This window comes from Leptopilina heterotoma, unplaced genomic scaffold (genome assembly GCF_015476425.1).
Source record: "Leptopilina heterotoma isolate Lh14 unplaced genomic scaffold, ASM1547642v1 Lhet_235, whole genome shotgun sequence".
NCBI classification, from domain to species: Eukaryota; Metazoa; Arthropoda; class Insecta; order Hymenoptera; family Figitidae; genus Leptopilina; species Leptopilina heterotoma.
Window position 1 is genome coordinate 1,543,566 of NW_025110952.1, and position 22,629 is coordinate 1,566,194.

The 22,629-nt window shown below is 22.5% G+C and overlaps 3 protein-coding genes across 4 annotated transcripts; 2 read left to right on the top strand and 1 right to left on the bottom strand.

The window, feature by feature from the left end:
* The first annotated feature begins 1,218 nt into the window (after positions 1 to 1,218).
* LOC122502633 (transmembrane protein 165) lies at positions 1,219 to 11,200 on the top strand. The gene is made up of 6 exons (XM_043612784.1): positions 1,219 to 1,385; positions 3,289 to 3,490; positions 7,234 to 7,409; positions 9,755 to 9,937; positions 10,008 to 10,113; positions 10,272 to 11,200. The coding sequence occupies exons 1-6, from the start codon at positions 1,299 to 1,301 to the stop codon at positions 10,346 to 10,348; spliced, it is 831 nt and encodes a 276-aa protein (XP_043468719.1). The 5' UTR covers positions 1,219 to 1,298; the 3' UTR covers positions 10,349 to 11,200.
* A 3,289-nt stretch (positions 11,201 to 14,489) lies between these two features.
* LOC122502690 (probable 26S proteasome non-ATPase regulatory subunit 3) lies at positions 14,490 to 19,221 on the bottom strand. The gene is made up of 2 exons (XM_043612855.1): positions 19,106 to 19,221; positions 14,490 to 16,093 (listed from the first exon to the last, which is right to left on the bottom strand). The coding sequence occupies exon 2, from the start codon at positions 16,074 to 16,076 to the stop codon at positions 14,580 to 14,582; it is 1,497 nt and encodes a 498-aa protein (XP_043468790.1). The 5' UTR covers positions 16,077 to 16,093; positions 19,106 to 19,221; the 3' UTR covers positions 14,490 to 14,579.
* Positions 19,222 to 19,505: 284 nt separating this feature from the next.
* On the top strand, positions 19,506 to 21,499 carry LOC122502600. 2 transcript variants are annotated; one of them, XM_043612740.1, is made up of 2 exons: positions 19,506 to 19,833; positions 20,948 to 21,499. In XM_043612740.1, exon 2 carries the CDS (start codon positions 21,024 to 21,026, stop codon positions 21,471 to 21,473), a length of 450 nt encoding a protein of 149 aa, XP_043468675.1. In that variant the 5' UTR covers positions 19,506 to 19,833; positions 20,948 to 21,023; the 3' UTR covers positions 21,474 to 21,499. The 2 variants fall into 2 exon arrangements, with proteins under 2 accessions (XP_043468675.1, XP_043468676.1); XM_043612741.1 differs by having other exon boundaries at positions 19,506 to 19,749.
* The last annotated feature ends 1,130 nt before the right edge of the window (positions 21,500 to 22,629 follow it).

A 22,629-nucleotide genomic window follows, 5' to 3' on the forward strand; every position in this document is an offset into this window, starting at 1 on the left:
TAGCCTTTTGAGAAATACATCTTTCCGAACTTCGAAACCGTTGGGAAAACCCAAACATGTGGTAGCAATAAAAAAAGGGACCGTGGGACTCGGGCCTTACTCGAGTCCCCGGTATAAAAAAAAAGGGTATTGTACCGTCAGGAAAAACCTATGACTCATCGTTCGTATATAAGAAAAAGAAATGAGTTTTCTATTTAATTACAATATTCAAATTTGATATGAATTTCATATCTTTAATTCTATGTATGTCATTAACAATTTTATAAAACAACGATTATAAATTGATTACTGTTTATCATTTCATTACTAGTTAAATAATTAGATACTCTTAATTAATGATAAAAGTTATAACCACATGTACAGAATTTATTAATTAATTTATTGATTAATTAAATAACAATAATAATAATAATAATAAATAATAACAAATTATCTACGTTTATTGTAATATCTTATTAGTAATTCAAAGTTACCATAATTCTATGGTAATTAAATATACAGAAGCAAAATGTAATTATAATACTCCGAATGAATTTAACTGAAACCGATTATTATATATTTGATAATTAACGAAACAAATATTAATTAACTTCATATATTGTTAATGTTAAATTTAAATAATGAATAAATAGTATGAATGTGTAAATAACTTGTAAAATAACACTCCGTCAGGGTTGTATTGGTCACAGGGAAGTTCAAAGGAAGGGGTAGTCATCCCCTCTACTCAACGCGCGCAGGGTCCTATGGGGACCCATGGACCACAGGATCTCATCTCGACAGATATCTCCGAGCACTCAGACCGATTACATGTTGTAATCCTTCGGCTCAAATTTGTAACCTTTTTCCCTTAATGTTCATTAAAGTGACAAGTTAAAAGTATTTCTGTTGTTATCATTTGAAGTAGAAGTTGAATCTCCCTCCTATTTACAGGGTACACTTTAGTGTTCTAGCAGCATAAAATCCCCATCATTTTTAATAATCAAAAATCCCTATTATCGAAGTTGGGACGTGACATAATGTTGTTATTATTATATAATTAATTACAATTAAGAATATAAAATTAATTAATAAACAATTTTTACAATTGTCAATAGATGATGCGCGTGCATCTCCTCTGCGAACGTAACTGTAAATTGAACTGTTGTAATGTGGATAGACCCTAACAGTGAAAAACTTACTGTAGAATCACCATTATTATCTGGTGATTTTTAAAATGACACTATAGAGTGCTTGATTGAATACGTCAGTTGTTGCATGGCTGTTTTTATTTTGCTGTTGATTTGCCTTATTTCTAACTGATGAATCGTTTAATGAGTAGTGCAACAGCAGCTGAAAAATTATCCCTTAATGTGGGAGGATTTCAAAATTCATTCACCACATCGATGGTAAGTATTTTTTTCCCAAAATAATAATAAATTCCACATAAATTGTTTACATTGATTCTGCTAAAAGTAACAATGTTTATTTTAATTATAATAGAGTCAATAGAGTGAAATTCCTTAATTGTATCATTGACATTTAAAACTTTTTTAAATTAAATCAAGTGTAAATAAGAGGAATTTTTAATAGGTTATTAATTGATAACATATTTTCACGTTTAAAATTTTTATTTAAAGAAAAAACACAAGCAAAATCTCCTTGTTATCATCACAATATTCTTTTTTGCTTCAAAAATAAACATGTGCCGAATGTAAATAAAGGATAAGGCATAAACATCATTATTATTTGTTGCTAATTTTTAATTTCAAATAAGCAATTTCCATTGTTTTTGTAGTTGCAGAATTATGTAATCAAATATTTAGAATTTTAGTATTGCAAAATTTTTGTTTTATTCAAAAAAAAAAAAAAAACTTTTAAAGTTTGTAAAATAAAAAATATTCTGGTAGAATAATTTTTTTTAAAAAAATTACGATATAACTGTAAATAAAATATTTTTAATAAAAGTGAAGAGATCGGTGAAATTTTAATATTTAATTTTTATCAAGGTGTGCGGCAATTTTCTTTTTGCATTAATTAGGATTTAAATTTATTCTTTATTATTAAATTTTTAAAAAAATTATTTTTAACAATTTTCGAAAATCGAAATTCTATTTTTCAAAACAAAATTTTTTAAATTACGAAAATTTTTAAACTTTATAAGTTTGATTTTTCAAAATCATTTCAAAAATCATGAATAAAAGCGAATAAAAAAATTGGCATTAAAAATAATCAAAATTGCGAGAGAAATTCAAATTTTTATTTTTAAATTTCGAGTTTAAAAAAATAACTTTACTTGTTTTTTAAATTTCGAGTTTAAAAAAAATTAACTTTAATTATTTTGTATTCAAAAAGTAAATTTTTTTTATTTTTCATTAAATTATTTAATCTGACGACATTGAAACTTAAATTTGCGAATTAACTCAATTTTTAAAGATATATAATATATATATATTAACCTCTTATCATATCTCGGGGACATTCTAAATATTTTATATCTTTAAAAAATTTCTTCATAAAAATATATATAACTTACACTGATTAAAGTTCATTAAATAAATAATTAGGAATTACAAATCAAATTTTTATTCTTTACAGAAGGACAATTTGTTTCTCCTAATTTTGAATAATTTATAATCATAATATACTTTAAAAAATTCAAAATCAGTTAATTATTTAATATGAATTAATAATATATTTATTATTAAAAAAAAAAAAAAAAATTTGTTATTGAAAGTCCCGATAGAAGAACTGTTCATAATTTATTCTCAGCTAAAAATCATTGTCAAATAAATCAAAAAAATTAAAAATTTTAAATCACATTTTTTGGAGGATCTTTTTTGTAATTTTTATAAAAAATAGGAAATGCTTACAAAAAATAAAAAAATTTTAATCCTTTTTTAATTAAGAAGGGGAGGAATTTGTTTCTTAAAAAATTATAACCGGTTATTCGATCGGGATCCCTAATTTAGTAATTTAAAAAAAAAATTTGAACCTTTCTCGTAATTATAAATATTTTTCATTGACAATTTTTTTTTAACTTTTTTCATGATTCCGAAAAATATTAGTCGTGTAGATTTTCAATTTCAATTTTAAAAAAATTAACTTTTTGAAAAACAGAAAAATTGTAAAACAGTTAAAAATTTAATAAAATTTTATTTAAATAAAAAATAAAAAAATTATTAAGTAATAATATCAAAAGGATCAAAAGTATTTTGATAGATTTAAATATAACTTGTTACTTTTCAAAGAATTCATGTTTTTAAAGAAAATGAGTAGAAAAAGAAGTAAATTATAAATTTTAATTTTCAGAAGGCGACAGCGAATTTAGGGCAGGAAGCCCAGGGAAACCTGGGCTTTCTTCATGCCTTCGTTGCTTCCCTTTCGGTTATTGTTGTCTCCGAATTGGGAGATAAAACATTTTTCATTGCCGCAATTATGGCAATGAAATATCCTCGACTTACCGTTTTCACCGGAGCCATTGGAGCACTCGCTCTTATGACTATACTTTCAGGTAACAAATATTTTCTTTTTTTAGAAAATTAAAACCAGTTATTAGTTTAAAAACTTATTCACATATCTTATTAACTTATCCTTTTATTTATAGTTTTTAAATTTTTTTCTCCTCTTCTTCCATTATATTTTTATGAAATTTTTATTATTTTCATTTTTTTTTTTGTTCTACAAATATTTATTTAGAGCAGTAAACGAAATATAAAGCCTATAAATAAAAAATAAATCATTTTTTCAAGTATTTTATTACTACAATTTTTGAAAATTAACCTTTAAAAAAATTTTAATTGAAAATTTTGGAAATAATTGAATATTCTCAAAAATTTTTAATTTTTCTTTTAAATTTTTTTTTTTTTTTTTTTAGTGTAAATTCAATAAAAATAAAAATTGTGTTTTAAAAATAATATTAAAATACTTTTGAGAAAAAAGTAATTCTCTGAATTATTTTTTTCTAATTTTTTAAAATTCAATTATTTTCAATATTTTCAAATACAAATTTCCAAAAATTCAAATACATACACAAAATAACAGCATTAAAATTTTTTAGAATTATTTTTAACATTTTTGGAAAAAATAATCATATTTAAAATTTTTAATTAAAATTCTTCAAAAAAAATTTTTTTTTAAATTACTTATACAAAAATTCTTTAATTATTTTCGAAAAACTACATTACAATATTTATAAAAAAAAAAACTAATTCTTAGAATTGTTTTAACATAATTTTTTAAGATTCAATTACCTTCGAACAAAGTAAATTAAAATTTTTAAAAATTTACTATTTTAGAATTTTTGAGAAATTATTTATTTAATTAAAATTCTTCAAAAATTTGATTATTTTTTTTTATATTTTTTAAAAACTAAATTATTTCTCAAAGATTTTATCAAATTTTCAATTATTTCTCAAAGATTTTACTACATTTAAATTATTTTTTAAAATATTTTACCAAATTTCAATTTCTTTGACATTTTTTTATGTTATTGTAAAACTATTGTCTTTCAAAAATGATTAAGAAATATTTTTAAATAGTTAATTTTACGAATTTTTTTATTAAAATTTTTAAAAATATTCTACCTTAATATCTTTAGAAATAAAAATAGACGGTTACAATTGTTTATTTATTTAATTTGAGTTAAATCTGACACTTTATTTATTTTCGTTCAAAAATTTTCAAAAAACTTTTTTCGAAAAAATTTATTTGGAGACATGGCTAAAAAGATTGTTTTTTTTTTCGGGAAAATTGATTTGGGAGAAGTGCATTCCGTACAATAATTTTTAATAATTTTGACATTAGAGATTAAAATGTTTGGATTGACTGTGAAAGTAATTAAAAAAATATTTTAAAACGAAAATTCAGTTATTGAATCGAAGAAATCAAAATAAATAAATAAAATGTTTCTTTTTTTTTACTTAACATTTTTTTTTAATGTAGAAGACAAAATAAAAGTATCGCACAATTTAGAATTTATTTAATGTGATAAAATTTTTTAAATTAATGTTTAATAAATGTTCTAAACTAAATAAGCTTTAAATTATAGCAATTTGTAAAGCAATTTGATAAAATAACTGTCCGAAATTAAACTAAAAAAAATATGTTTACATTTTCCCCTAAAATCTGTATTTTCTTTGAATTTTGAAGCAATTTTTTTAATTTACTTTATTTTGTAATAAATAATTAGTTTTTAAATTGGGCAAAATTATTTAAATTTGAATAAAGAATATTTAATAAAATTTTTTTTTAAATATTTCAATTTATGCGAAGCATTTTATTATAATTATGAAAAAAATTCAATTTTAAAGAATTTTTTTTTCGCAAATGAATAAATTAATCAATTTCTTCAAAGTATTTAATTACATTTCTTTTATAAAGAATTTTATTAAAAATTTTCATAATAATAAAATTTCTGCGAATAATTCTATTACAATTTTTTTAAAATAATCAAAGTTCCTGCTAATAATTTTATTAATTTTATGAAAATAATTCAATTCTCATAAGTAATTTCATCAAAATTTTGCAAAGTAATTTAATTTCTACGACGAATTTTATTAATTTTCTTTTTAAAAAATTGAATTTCTATGAAAAATTTTATTATTTATGAAAAATAATTTCAAAATAATTTGAATTCAATGTATCAGAAAACAAAATATAAAGTACAGAGGTTTATTTTTAGAGATCTTTCACAAACTTTGAAATTTTAAGAAAATTTAATTTTTTTTCAGGGCACATTCATTAAATTAATTTTATTGGTTTCAGAACTAAATGAATTAAACAAAATGTAAATTCATATATATAATTTTTTCCTCATTAAGTTTTCTTCATTGTTGATATTGTTTGAGAAAATTTCACCTGAGTTTTAATTTTTTTTTCCTTCTGGAATATGGAACAAATCAGATAGCAATTGCAATCGCCAGATAAAGTAAATTACAAATTGTTTCCGTCTAAGTAATAATAGTCTAATTATTATCATTTTACAATATTTTTATTCTACTTCATATGTCTAGCAGGGTTCATAGTAATTTTTTTCCGTCAAAATTAGGTGAAAAATTTAATCTTTTCCCGAAAATAGAAACCAAAATGAAGTGATTAAAAAATTCTTATTAGAAAAAAAATATTTTTATTCATTAAAAATTTGTTAAAGTAATAATTAATTAATAATAATAATAATAATAATAATAATAATAATAATAATAATAATAATAATAATAATAAAAATAATTAATAATAATAATAATAATAATAATTAATAATAATAATAATAATTTAGATTTGCAATTAAATTTTCTTACACTCGAGTTAACAATAATTTTACATTGAAAAAGGAAATATAAATTAGCGTATAAAGTAAAATGTTTATGGGGTATAATGAATTTTTTATCTTTCACTTTTGTCCGATAATAATAAATTCCATAATTAACTATCTTCTATTTAAAGCTAATAACATAGTTGCTCTATCGCATAATTTTTACACACACATAAATTAGTCTCGTATTTCAAGGTTCAGTTTTTATAATACAAAGTTCTGTTAATAATTCTTCGAAGTTAATTAGAAAACACAATTCTTTAGAATGTATATTTAAATCACCTTTAATGATGATTTACTAAAAAAAAAAACGAAAATTGTTAAATTGAAGACGATTTGAATTGCTTTTAAAGACTTACTAAGAAGACTTACTCACAGAGCTATAAAAATAATATTGGTAGACAAAAAAATTAATAAACAATTTTAAATTTACATTTATGTATTTTTTTAAAATGTGTTTGAAATATTTTTTAAAAATAAGAAGAGTCAAATTAAGTTAGAAACGATATTGATATTTTGTATAATAAGTGTACATTTTACTAGTTTTATACTTCTTTTTTCAATAATTTCTGTAGTTAGATAAATTATTTCTGAAAGAAGGTAATTGCAGTCTTCGGTTACTCGAATAAAAACAAAAAACTTTTTTTATTAGTTTTTGTAATAATTTCACAGTCAGATGGTTTTATTAGTTTCAATTTTCGTTTATATATTCTTTTGAATATATTTTTTTATTTTTTATTATAATTTCGTGGAGTTTGAAAAATTTTTTTTTTGTCTTAAAGCGCCGATCTAGATTTAGTTTTTTTCCGTCTATGTAAGTAAAGAAAGAAAGAAAGAAAGAAAATGTAATGAAAGAACGCTTCTTGTAGATTCTTTATAATTCCACTTTTTAGAATAATTTAATAAATTTTGTTATTCTGAAAATAGTAATTTTTATTTAACAGTGGTATTTGGATATGCGGCAACAATAATCCCCCGCGCCTACACGTATTACATATCCACAGCTCTATTTGCTTTGTTTGGCCTAAAAATGCTCCGAGACAGTTATTATATGTCGCCAAACGAGGGACAAGAGGAACTCGAAGAGGTTCAATCTGACTTAAGAAAGAGGGAAGATGATGTAATTGATAAAATTAATTATTACACATAAACTTTTTTTAAACGAATTGTTGACCGAACCATGCTACAAAAGTATACCCAATGTATAAATTTTCGAAATTTACAATTAAAAAGAGTTTCAATAAATATTGCAATTTTGTAAAATTTAATTGAAAATAATTGATTTTTTTTCCAAGTGTTTGATACAAATTTTTAAAAATCAACATTTGAAGAATTTTAATTGCAAATTTTGAAAATAATTTAAATTAAATTCCTCGGAAGAATTTAATTTTTAAAACAATTTTTAATATATTTCAAATAAATTCAATTATTTTCTAAAATCTTAATAAATCCTTCGAAACAATTCAATTATTTTTATAAATGGTAAAATTCTTCGCAAGAATTCAATTATTTTTATAAATAGTAAAATTCTTTGCAGGAATTCAATTCTTTTCAAAATATCTTTAATTGAATTTCTCGAAAGAATTCAAATATTTTCAAATATTTCCATAAAATTCAATTATTATTTCCTAAAATTTAAATAATTTCTTCGAAACAATTCAACTATTTTTATAAATTACTAAATAAATTTTCAAAATATACAATAAAAAAGAGTTTCAATAATTGAAATTTTGTAAAATTTAATTCAAAATAATTGATTTTTTTCAAAGTGGTTTTTAAAAATTTTTGAAAATCAATATTTGAAGAATTTTAATTGAAAATTTTGAAAATAATTGAAATTAAATTCCTCGGAAGAATTTAATTTTTAAAACAATTTTTAATATATATTTCGAATAAATTCAATTATTTTTATAAATGGCAAAATCATTCGCATTGAATCAAAATATTCAATTATTTTTATAAATATGTAGTAAAATTCTTTGCAGGAATTCAATTATTTTCAAAATATATTTAATTGAATTTCTCGGAAGAATTCAAATATTTCCATAAGACTCAATTATTTCATAAAATTTTTAATAATTTCTTTGAAACAATTCAACTATTTTTATAAATTACTAAATAAATTTTCAAAACTTACAATAAAAAAGAGTTTCAATAATTGAAATTTTGTAAAATTTAATTGAAAATAATTGATTTTTTTCAAAGTGTTTTTAAAAAATTTTTGAAAATAAACTATAAAAGAATTTTAATTGCAAATTTTGAAAATAATTGAAATTAAATTCTTCGGAAGAATTTAATTTTTAAAGCAATTTTTAATATATTTCAAATAAATTCAATTATTTTCTAAAATCCTAATAAATCCTTCGAAACAATTCAATTATTTTTATAAGTGGTAAAATTCTTCGCAAGAATTCAATTATTTTTAAAAATAGTAAAATTCTTTGCAGGATTTCAATTATTTTCAAAACATCTTTAATTGAATTTCTCGGAAGAATTCAAATATTTCCATAAAATTCAATTATTTCCTAAAATTTTAATAATTTCTTCGAAATAATTCAACTTTTTTTATAAATATTAAATACTAAATAAATTTTTTAGATTTACAATAAAATTATATTAAAATAATTTTGATAAAAATATTAAAATTCTTAGAATTTTTGCATTGTAATTCTTTAAAATTCAATTATTTTCAATATTTTCAAATACAAATTTCCAAAAATTCAAATACGTACAAAAAATAATACCTAACATTAAAATTTTTTACAATTATTTTTAACATTTTAACGACATATGACTTTTTTAGATTTATTAAAATTTTGGAGAGATCGCGTTTATATTAATAATTAAAATTCTTTAAAAATTCAATTATTTTTTTAATTGAATTTACGAAATTGCAATTGTTTGGAAATTTTTCAATTCTATATGTATAATTGAAAAACTATTATCTTTCATAAATTATTTTAAAAATATTTTTGAAAAATTTATTTTAAGAATTTGTTTATTATAATTTTTTGAAAATTAATTAATAACTTAAAAAACATTGACAGTTAGAATCATTATAAAGAACTGAATTTTTGTATTTAAATAATAAATTTCTGTTTATATTCTGGCCTTAAGGTCACAATATAAACAGATTTATTTGACAAAAATTAAGGTCCTGAAAACATTCCAAGTTGTATTTAAATAATTGAATTCTCTAAGAATTTTTGGAAAATTATTAAAAATAATTGATTTCGAGAAGAAGTTTGATTAAAAATTATAGAAAATAATTGAATTTTAAGAGAATTAAAGTTGTAATTTTAGATCGAACTGAAAGAAAGAACAATCTTGTTTTGTTCAATCTTCCTGAAGATGATGTAAAACTACATGATGATGGCAAGATCATGGTCCGGTCAATATACTTCTTTTAAAAATATTTCCACATTTATTTATTATTCTAATAAACTCAATAAATAATAATTACAGTTTGAGAAGGATGCTGAAAGTACATTAGTTCAAGATCCAGAAACTGGAATTATAAAGAAAACGCAAAAGAAAAATGCTCTAATGGTACTTTCAAGAATTTTTCTCCAAGCATTTACATTGACATTTCTTGCCGAATGGGGTGATCGTTCACAACTCACGACAATTCTTCTCGCAGCTCGAGAGGTAAATTATTAAATATAAAAAGGAAACGCAACAACAAGAATAGAAATAAGTTTTATTTTTACAATTACAGGATGTTTATGGCGTTATAATTGGTGGAATATTAGGTCATTCATTTTGTACAGGATTGGCTGTCCTAGGTGGACGTATGATAGCTCAAAAAATATCTGTACGAACAGGTAAAATTTTTATTTAATCAAGTTTTATTCTTCTCTGGGGGGTTTTTATGAAACTCACAGAACAGAAATTTTAGTTTTAAAAAAGGTATAGCCGGGTATGTATGCCGGCGATACCTTTTCTTTAAGAAGTTTATTTTAGAAAAATACTTATTTTTCAGTCACTATGATTGGAGGGATTGTCTTTCTTCTCTTCGCAGTAACGGCTCTAATCATTAATCCTTCGGATGGTGCATGATTCTTGAAGAAACATTGAGATAAGATCAAAAGGCTTATATGATTCGTTATAGAATCAGCTTATATATATTTACATAAGAAAGAAAAAAGAAAATACTTCTTTTCACTGTCATTAGGCCCTCGAACTTTTTTTAGGTAAATGTTTATTTTCAGACGCAGCAGAAATGCGGAGAGAAGTGCTAGCAAATTTACTCGTACTTAGAGGTCTTTGTTCAAGAATCGATTTTATTATTTTTCTCTTGTACTTTAGTTGCATTGTATTTTATTTGTATTAGTTTATGTATTTGTATGCAAAAAGATCTCGACATCAATGTTTCATGTTTTCTAGAGTTTCTTAATTTCCATTTCTCTTGTATAAATTGTATAGTAGGTATGTATAGAAGTGTTTTTTTTTACGTTGTAGTTGTAGTTACGGGCCTAATGGTTTTCATTTTATGTGAAACTGAAAATACTTCACGAATAGCAATTGCAAACTAATTGTAAAAAATACTTGTATTCTAATTTTAACTTATGTAAGTAATAAGTTTTTACTGTACAGCCTCTGTAAAATTGAACCTAACATTTTTATGCGAATTATATTTTTCTAGAGATTTATCCGATTTTTTTTACAATGAATAGATAGAGAATTTAATTAGAATTTTTAGATTTATGATTTTTGTGTTATTGCGGAATTTAATTGTTTGGAAAAAAGTTGCATACATGTGTTGTTAATTCTAATGATGGAAAAAATGTTTTATATTTGTATATATATATAACTTGAATGTAATTATTTTTTTAATATTCCATATAAAACTTAAAGTTTTAAGGTAATAAGAATTTCACAATAATTTAATAAAATACAATGTTTTTGAAATCTGCCTTTTATTACAAAAAAAGAGAGAACGTTAAAAAATGAATGTATATACAAAAGCATAATAATTATAAAAAAAGAGATATTTAATTTTTAATAAACAATACAGTAAAGATTACGTAAAATTTTCTTCCTCATCTTTCCTGCTGTTGTAGTTGAATATTTTCTTAAAGTAGGAAATTTATTCTTTAAATACTTTACTTATTAGAATTTTTATTCTCATTTATTAATTGTGTGAAAACATGCAAAGTTGATTAAATTAAAGTAAAATTCCCTTTTTCATCCCTCATCAAAGCGAATCGAAATTGCAAAAATGTAAAAATATTAAAACAATGTTTCTCATACTACTGCAAATAAGTTGTTAATTATTTTTAAAATATTGTCAGCAGGTCAATAGATTCTTTTTTTAAACTTTTTTGTATTGATCGCATGGTTGTCAAGAGACAATTTTGAAAAAACATTGTTTTAACATTTTTTTAAAAAAAAAGAATATTGCAGACATCAATATTTTTCTGACTGAAGAGGCTCCAAAAATGGTGTGTTAAAAATCATGTAATCAATATAAAGAATAGTCAGGGTTGACACGCTTTTACTTTTTTGAAATTCCCTGACTTTTTCAGGTATTCCAGGTTAAAAAACGGAATTTTTCCAGGTTTCTAATACTAAATTTATTTTTACCAAATTAGAATTTCCAAATAAATTCTTTTTTAAGGCAATTATTTTTAATAATCTTTGAAAAAGTTGTTTGAGAATTTTCAAACCCATTTGTTTACCATTCAATTTTACGTGAAATTTCGATTATCAGGAAATTCTTCAATTAAATATATATTAGAAAATAAAAAGTTCAAATAGTTTAAAAAAAAATTAGTTCTATAAAATTAATAATTAAAATTATGAAACCTTTTTAAAATTCAATTATTTCTAAAAATTCACGCTATAAGGCTTTTAATATTCAATTATCGAAAATTTTAACTGAAATTCTTTTTTAAATCAATTTATTATTATTAAAAAATTCTAAAAGACTTCAATTATTGAAATACGAAAATAAATAATTTATTAAATAATTGAATGTTTCTAAAAATAGAATTTCCATAATGAATTTTATTTTAAAAAATTTAAAAAAAATTTTTTATTTTAAAATAATTCAATTCTGTAAAAAATTTAATTTTCTTAAATACTTGAATTATTGCAAAGAAATTTATAAAGAAATTTCTGTGATATTGGTATTTATGAAAATAATTGAATTTTGCAAAAAATTTTATTAAAATACCTCAAAATAATTGAATTATTGAGAATAATTTTTTAATTATCTTCAATAATTGAATTCTTTCGACGAGTTATTTATGTAAATAATTGAATTCTAGGGAAGAATTTTATTAAAATCTAAAAGAATAATTGAATTATTTAAAAAAAATTTAAATTGTATTTAAAATAATTGATTTTTTTCCGACAATTTTATTAAAATATTTGAAAATAATTGAATTCTTCTAAAGAATTCTAATATTTTTGTAAATAATTGAATTGCTCTGAAAAATTCCAATATTTTTGTAAATAATTGATCTCAAGAATTTTAAATAATATACATTTTTTTAAATAATTAATTTTTTTGAGAAATTAAAATTAAATTTTATATAAGAATAAGTACATTTTTTGAGCAATTCCTGTAAAATGATATTAAAAATAATTGAAATCCTGCGATGAATTGTATTATTTATAGGAATAATTGAATAGTTGCTAAGAATTTTATTAACATTGAAAATAATTGAATTTCTGTGGAATTTTTATTATTTATTAAAATAATTAATTTTTTTTTTAAATAATTTAACTGCTTTGTAAAACTTTATTAAAATAGTAGATATTGAAAATCATTGAATTAAGGAAAATTTTTGAAAATAATTGAAATTTTGACAATAATTGTATTGAAATTTTGTCAAGAAAATAATTGAATTCATGTCAAAAATTTATTATTTATGAAAGTAATTAAAAGTTTACGTAGAATTTTATTAATTTTTTTTTTAATAATTGAATTATTTTGGAAAATTTTTTGAAGATAATTGAAATTTTATTATTTATAAAGAGAATTGAAATTCTGCGAAGAACTTTTTTTACTTTTGAAAATAAATTGAATTTCTGCAATAATTTGTAACTTCTCCAAATTTCAAAATTCTTTTTTAGTGATTTTAACTAAAATTCTTCTGTAAATCCATTATTTTTAATAAATAATAATTCACTATATATTAAAAAATGGAATCATTTCGTTTTTTTGTCTATCGAAAATTTTAAAAACTTGATTTTCGACTAAATTCAAGAAAATTATTCATTTTCCATCTAAATTATACGCGAAAAATAAGTTTTTAAACGAATTTGAAAATTTTTCAAAATTTAAAAATCGTTTTTTTGTTTTTTTTTTCTATAGGAAATTTAAAAATTTTGAAATTCGTCTTCAGAGAAAATTTTCGAAATCGTAAATTTCGACAGAATTCGTTATTTATTTTCATTTTCAAACAGAATTATAAGCAAAAATTCAGTTTCTGAACGAGTTTAAAAATTTCTGAAAAATAAAAATTCATCAGTTTTTCGTTTTTTTTCTGCAGAAAATTTTAAAAACTTGATTTTCGACTAAATTCAAGAAAATTATTCATTTTCTATCTAAATTATACGCGAAAAATAAGTTTTTAAACGAATTTGAAAATTTTTCAAAATTTGAAAATCGTTTTTTTTTCTATAGGAAATTTCAAAATTGTGATTTTCGTCAAGTTCTTCAAATTTTTTGTTTCAGAAAATTTTCGTAATCGTAATTTTCGACTGAATTCGTTATTTATTTTCAATTTTAAACAGAATTTTTGTAAAAATAAAAATTCATCGATTTTTCGTGTTTTACTATTAACTAATTACTATTAGTAATTAATTGTTTTCTCTACAGAAAATTTTAAAAACTCGATTTTTGACTAAATTCAAGAAAATTATTAATTTTCCATCTAAATTATACGCGAAAAATAAGTTTAGGTGTAATGTTCACCAGTAATCTTTGTTTTAATAATCAGGTTACTGAAATTGTCTCAAGGACCTCAAAATCCATGGGGTTTATAATGAGATGTGCTTCGGTATTTCGTGGTTTTGCAACAATTAGAATATTATACTTGACGCTTGTCAGATCAATAATTGAGTATGCATGTATAACCTGGTCTCCTTTATGTCTTCCACATAATTAGAATTGAACGTGTTCAAAATAAATTTCTTAGACAAACAAAAGAATCGAATGGGAAAAAGTGAAAAGAACTTGCGCACTGGAAAATTTGAAACAGATTATTATTATTATTTTTAAAATTATTGCAAAGTATTACAGAAATGAAAAAAGAGTACAGCGTTAAAAAATTACTGTTCAAGGAAAACCATCGTCATCCTCTTCAGCCATTTCCTTGGCGAGTTCAAGATCCTGTTGCTCCCGTTCCCGACGTTCCTCGGCAGATTCGAGATCCTTGCCATAAGATTTTGGCGGATACCTCATGGCCTTAACACTCTGATTATGTAGATCGAGACAGAAGGTGATTCTCTGATGGAATGCAAGGAGCGGCTCGCGGGTGCAATAAATGTCCGTTGTCTCCTTGCTGCGCATGTAGCCATTCTCTGGATCGAGTGTCGCCTCAATTACTCCATCTCTGATCGCTTTGGCGACAATAAACTCCGCGTCAACGCCCGAGTCGAGGCCCAATTTTTGCGCAATGTCCGCCGGCGAAATTCTCGAGTACGAGAGGCCAATTGAGCGAATAGCGGTCTTGATGACATTGTGTCTCAGTCGTAGGATCAGAGTGAATGTATGATCGGCGCGAAATTGCGGTCCAAAGTTCTCGAGGACTTCGCCGAAGCGCTGAAGATTCCCGAGACGAACGGCTTGCGTCAATTGGAAGTAAGGCGCTAAAGCGCGTCGCAATGCGGCCTGACGGAAGATCTGCCTCTCGGGAATGTCTCCCAATAGAAGTTCCACAGTGACAGCGAGTTTTTGTACGGTTTGACGAAAACCGACGGCCGTTGTTTGCGGGGCCTTGCGCATTGCCTGGACGAGGTACTTGTGCGCCGCTGAATACTCGAGTCGCGCCGACTTGATCCTTCCCAGATAGTAGAGAAAGCGGGCCCATTCGTTGTTACTCGCCGACTCCGGGAACGTTGACTTCAACACGAGTTTATCCGCCTGATCGTAGAGATTATAGTGAAGATAATTCCTCAGCAGGCAATTGATCAACACCGCCTGGCCCTCGAAATCATTCCTCAATGTTGCCGTACGCAAACGTAAATGAAGAAAACTACGAATCTTGTCCAACTGATTTGTTAATTCGTAAGCGCGCGAATGATAAAAATAGCATTTTGCAGCGATCAAGTCCATTGAACGTCGATTTTGCACAACGATTTTTTGCACCAAAGTCTCGGAACACTGGACGGCTTCATTGTATTTGCGGGTATCGATGAGTTTCACGAGAATGAGAAGATGAATGTAGGCATCGATTTCGGGAAGTAGCGGCAGAGCTGAACTGCGAAATCTTTGAATAGCTGCCTGTGTGCCCTCTGTGTCCATTGGCTCCTCGATCCATGCGAGTAGTGCGTCACGTTCTGTGGTTGAACGGGTGAAAAAGCCGCCGACAATACCGCGAAGAACGACTGGATTTAGTTTGTGACGCGTATTGGGCAATGCTCGTAGAGCGCGGAGAATAAAACGCGGCTCCTTATTTTGTACGGCGCGCTCAATTTGACGAATGTGCTCCCGTAGATCTTGAATAATTAACAAATCATTGTCCTTCTTCTCGACAACGTCACCCTCTCCATTAACCGCGTCCACTGTCAATTCGACGTCCATGGCTTCAACACTTTTCACCGGTACTCCCATTCTGCAAGTTGATTTCTCTGCAAAACAAATTCAAATAAATATCCATTTCTTTATGTTTTATAATAATTAAAGATGACCAACTGACAAAATCATTAGTTTATTATTATAAGAATATTGTTACAGTAATTTCTTCAACATTATTTCTATCATTTCAATTCAATTAAAATTTTCTAGAATTCTAAAATTCTACTTTAAATCAATAACATCAATTATTACCTTTTCAATTAAACTTTTTCAAAAAAATTAATTCTACAGAATTTTTAGTTAAAAGTACAAAAAATAATAATTTAATTCTACGAGAAAGCAATTATTTAAATACAAAAATAAATAATATTGAATGTTTCTTAAAATTTAATTTTTACGAAAAATTGTTATTAACAACTTTGGAAAATATTTCATTTCTTTTAAAGAATTTAATTAAAATTTTAATGAAATTTATTATATTAAAGAAGATTGGGGTACAGTTTTTCTAAAACAAAGTTTCTAATTTTTTATTTTCTAAAAAATTTTTTTTCTAATAAAAAGTGAATTTCTAAAAAACTTTTTCCTAATGAAAGTGATTTTCTCATTTTCTTCCTTCTCATAAAGGTCATTTTTGAAAAAATTTTTTCTAACAATATTCAATTTTTGAAATAAGGAAAAATAAAATTTACGAAAATTTTTTAATTCTTTAAAAAAAGTAGGTACTTAAGGTTTCTTTAAAAAATTATAATAAAAATTAGAAATTATGCAAATTTGTTAACAAAATTTAAAAATAATCTAGTTAAAAATCGTAATTAACAAATAGAAATTATAGGAATTTGTTTCCTAAAGAAATTTTAAATTTTCTAAAAAAATTTTTATAAATAAATTAAATTTAGAAATTTTGATATATAAAAATGTTGCAAATTTTTATTTTTTTTTTCAAAGAAGAACAGAATTTTGTTAACAAATTGTGATAAGAAATAGTAATTTTATAAAAATTTTTCTACTTTTTCAAAAAGAAACTTATAATTTTCTAAACAAAATTGTGATTGAGAAACAGAAAATATGCCAAATAGTTTCTATTTCTTAATCTTAATTTTTTTTAACAATTTTCTAACTTTTCATCAAAATTATGAAATTTTACAAATTTTAGGAAAATAAATATTAGAAATCATAACTTTTTAGAAAAACTTTTTTAGAAATCAAAACTTGTTAGAAAAACCTTTTTTAGAAAACAGATTTCATTAGAAATTGCTTTTTTTTACACAAAAAGGATTAGAAAATATTTTTTAGAAAAAATGAACACCTACCATTAAAAAGAATTTTATAACAATTTTTGAAAATAATTGAAAACTTCTTGAAGAATTTTATTAAATTTCTTAAAAATAATTGAATTCATGAGAAGAATTTTATTAAATTTTTTGAAAATAATTGACTTCTTGAGAAGAATTTTTAAAAAATTATTGACAATAATTTAATTCTTGAGAAGAATTTCTCTATCTATTTATTGCAAAAAACTTTTGAAAGTAATTGAACTTTTGTAAAGATTTTTAGAAATTTTTTGAAAATAATTGATTTTTTGTCGAAAAATTTTGCTATTTGTAAAGATAATTGAATTCTCGACGAGATATTCGTGAAAATTTTTAAAAATAATTGAATTTCTTCGAAGAATTTCATTACTTTTGAAAATAATTGAATTCTTGGGATGAATATTGTAACTTATGAAAATAATTGAATTTTGTAAAGAATTTTATTAAAATTCCTAAAAGTTATTGAATTTCTGTGAAGAATTTTGTTATTTATCAAGATAATTGCATTAAAACTTTTGTAGTAATTAAATAATATTAAAAAATTCATTCTTGTCAAAAATAGAAAATTTTTTTGAAGGTTTTGTATTAGAATTAGTGCTTTAAGAAATTTTAGTACAATAATTAAAATTCAACTTTTCTAAAAATTTAATTTGAAACTGTTTGAAATTTAATTTATATTAATAATATAAATTTAACAAACTAAAATATATAAATAGTTGCTTATAAATTATTGTAGAAAAACTAATATTAATTCAAAATACGGTTTTTTTAAAATTTAATATTTGAATTGTTTTGAAGAATTTTATTAAAATTATATACAAAATAATTGAATTTATCTAAAAAATTAAAATTCTTTATAGATTAAAATTTTTTTAATTATTAAATTTTATTAAAAGTTTTAAAAATAATTGTATTCTTTTGAGGAATTCCATTAAAATTGCTTTGAAAATTATTGGATTTCAACGAAAAATTTTATTATTTATGAAAATAATTGAATGTTTGTAAATTTTTTTTAACGAATTTAATTAAAATTGTATTGAAAATAATTCAATTGTTATATTAAATTTTATTAAAAATTTGTTAAAAATAATTGAATTCTTTTGAGGAATTAAAAATTGTATTGAAAATAATGGAACTTCTATGAGAAAATTTATTAAAATTTTTCAAATAACTTATAATAATAATAATTAGTTAATAATTAAATTTTTCTAAATTTTGGATTCGAAATTATTCAAAAATTGAAATTTATATTTGAAAATAAAAAAATTATCTAATTTACCTAATAATAATTTAAATACTGCATTTCGTGTGCAGGAATCAAAATTATAAAAATTAATAAAATTATAACAAAAAGGAGAAAATATCAATTATTTATCATTTAATTACAACAAAGATTATAATTAACAAAATATTCTTTAAAGACTAAAATGGAAACATAACCTATAAATTATATTTGTGAGTTTCAATTAAAAAAACAGATAATTCCCTGTATTAAGAAAAAATTATATCAATTAAATAGTGATCGAAAATAGTTTATTTTCATTTTTTTTCATTTGAAAATTTCCCATTTAATTTCAAAATGACAACAAAAGAAATGAAAACACAAAAGTCATTCTCCCGATTAGTGTGTAAACTAACCAAAAAGAAATATCAATTCATTAAAAATTTTACACTCACAAACCTCTTAAGAAAATTTCACAATTTTATCATGATTCAATATAAATGAAAAATCAATTTTAAATACATAATACTCACATTATATTATATTTGTATATGAAATTGAAATTATAAAACTGGAGTAAAAATTTTTTGCACTTGCATTATCATCTCATTGCGTGATAATGCGCATGCGCGGCTATTTGACATTTTTCGGGAACACCAACGCCAAAGTTGCTTCAACCCTCCGTTTGGCGCCAAATTTAAACAAACGGAATTCTTTTCTATTTACTTTAGTAAACAAAAAAAGCGACTTTTCCCAAATCTGTTATTAAAATATGTAAAATAAAAATAGAAGAAAATTGAAGTATATTTAACGGTTTGAAACTTTTGAAATTTCAAACACAATAAATATAAATAGAAAAATAATAGAAACTGGGGAGGAATTTCGAACTATGAATAAAGAGAAGGAGAGAAAAAGAGAGGGATGTGAGAACTTTAATTGGCGCAGGCTCAGTTTTAGCAAGTGTTTAGTCGTGTGTTTTGGGTAGGGCTAGAATTTTTTTTTCGTTTTTTTTTCTATACACTCAACAGTTTCCACAATGCCGTGATGTGGAACGCTCAAAGTACGTCAATAGTTGGTGCAAAAAAATATAAACATTTTAAATTTCTGTACAAATGAAACTAATGCAAAAAATTAACTGTCATCTGTGTCAATTATTACAAAATAAATTAACTTTCCCGTAAGTTTTAAAATTTTGACATTGGAGGAATTTCTATAAATATGAGACCAGTGCAATTTTTTTAATGTATCAATAATAATAATGGTGTGTATACAATATACATATATATATATATATATATATATAAACCTTTGTGCTCATTTAAGAAGATCGATTATTTTTTAATTAAAAGGGAATGCTTCTTAAAATATAAAATTGCGAAATTCAAATAGAAATAATTTATTGAGAAAATAATTGATGTAAAAATAAAAATAAATTGAAATTGTTTAAATTTAAAACTATATGAAAAAATGTGAGACTAACTCTGCTGGGGCTCGAAATTGTTATGATATAAAAATTCAATTATTTTTATAAATAATAACATATTTTTTCTGAAGAATTCAATTACTTTTAGAAATATAGTAAAATTTTTTGAAAAAATTCAATTATTTTCAATATGAAATTTCAAGAAAGAATTCAATTATTTTCTAAAATTTTTAATAAATCCTTCGAAACAATTCAATTATTTTTTTAAATAGTAAAATCTTTGCAAAAATTAAATTATACTTAATAAATTTCGTGAAATTTTCAATTCCACGAAAGAATTCAATTTTTTTTTATTTCGTTATAAAATTTGTCTCAAAAGTATTCAATTATTTTTAACACAATCTATGTTAATAATAATCGTTGTCTTTCGGTAATCTGTTCGCAGTTTGAAGTTATTGTTGTTTGCTTTTTTGTTTTTTCACTTTTTTAATAATTTTCCTTTTTAAATATTTTCAATTTTAAAATAATTAATGTATTGAAAATCATTGAATTATTGCAAATAATTTTATCAAAAAATTGAAGAATAATTGAATTTCAAAGAATTTTATTATTTAGAAAAATAATTGAATTCTCGCGTAGAATTTTGTTAAAATTTTTGAAAATTCTAATATTAAATTCTTTTTGAAGAATTTCTTTGGATTTTTTTAAATAATGGAGTTTTTTTTAAAATAATTTTAATTACAAAATTTGAAAATAATTGAATTTTTGCAAAGATTTTATAACGAATTAAGAAATTTCAATTGATATTTTTTCTATTATCTAGAAATTAGAGAAATACATAATCAAATTTTTTGTGATAATTTTTATTTAAAAGAATAAAAATTTTAATTAAAATTTTTTGTAATAAATAAAATAAGTTACTTTTTTTCTAATATATAAATCTTAATTTCAGATAATCATCAATATGAAACGCAGATTTGGTTAAATCTGAGCCCAAAAACTCAAAACCAAAAATAAAAAGAATCATTATGCAATTCTCGAGAAAAATGAGTGCACAGAATGTAATGGCAAGTGTATCGCGAGCATTGGGAACGCATCGTGACAGTAAATGTCCAAATGAAATAAAACTCGCGCAGCATGAGAGTAAGGAGAGTATTTATGAGCCGAAACACAATAAAAAATTAATACGTGTTTTAACAGTGATAGCATATTTAATATCCGTTAGTTTAGCTGCTATTATTTTATCTCTCTATTATGCCTTCATTTGGGATCCAAAAGATCGTGGACTTTATGTTCTTAAACAAACGGCGAGTCAAAATTTCAAGAACGAAAATATTTCCTCTCATATTTATACATCATTACCGGAGCAATTTATTACTCGTAATTTAAGTAAAACACTTCATGACAATTTTTCCCGTAATCTTAGTCAAATTCATCATAATTTTATGGGACTTCATCATAATTTTACCACGGACTGATTTTTTTATTTATTTTACTTTTTTTTTTGCCAAAAAAGATATTAAAAATATAAATCATATAAATTAATCAGTTTTTGTACAAAATTAATTTTTTCGTCGAGGAAAAAACCTTATTACTACAAAAAATAATTTTAATAATAATAATTATAACAATTAATAATTTAATAATTTTCGATTATTAAAATAATAAATTTATTATATGAAGTAGAATTTATCACTCGATCCAAAATTATATATGTGAGAAAAAAATCATTCTTTCCGATTTGGAAATCAAATAATAAATTAAAAAATAAATTTCCAATTGAAAATTAATTATGAAGAGGAAACTATTAAAAAATCAAATTATTTAAACGAATGAATAATTTATAATAAGTTACAATTTAAATTATTTTACCCAAAAAAGCGAAAGGAATATTCTTGTATGAAAAAAGATTAATTATTAGGTATTTTTTCCAAATTAACAATATATTTTAATTTTTTATTAATTATTTATAAATTAATTTATTTAATAATAAAAGTATTAATTTCGTATTTAATAAATAAATACAAGAAACGAATTTTATTTAATATTTCTTGACTCGACGAATTAAGAAGAACATAACTTCTGTAGAATATTATATTTGACGTAATTTTTATAAATAGAATTCTATAAATGTTAATTATAGCGAATGTTTATTAAAACAAATCAATTCTGTAAATGAAAAGGAAAAATTTAGAATTTCAAAAATACTAAAATCTATTTTCTCACATATTTTCAACTCTATTTTTCTTTTCGTGTCGTTACACGAAATAATTAATAGTCAAATCTATAGAAAAAGAAACATCAAATTTGAATTTAACTAAAAAAAAAAATACAAATTTTCGGTTAAATTTTTTTTTAAATACCTAATTTTTCTGTATAATTGAAAATTAATTTTGAAATGGATTGAATTTAATTTTTTCTAATTTTCCATATATTACAATTCATTGCAATAATGAAAAAAATTCTTTAAAAAAAAAATCTGTCAAAAATGAAATTAAAATTCTATTACGTAGAAATTATGTAAAAAAATAAAATTCGTGTTAATTATAAATAATAAGTATCTAGAGTAAATAAATACTGGAATATTTTTCTTCAGTAAGTTTACATTGAATATGTATATAAATTATATGTTTA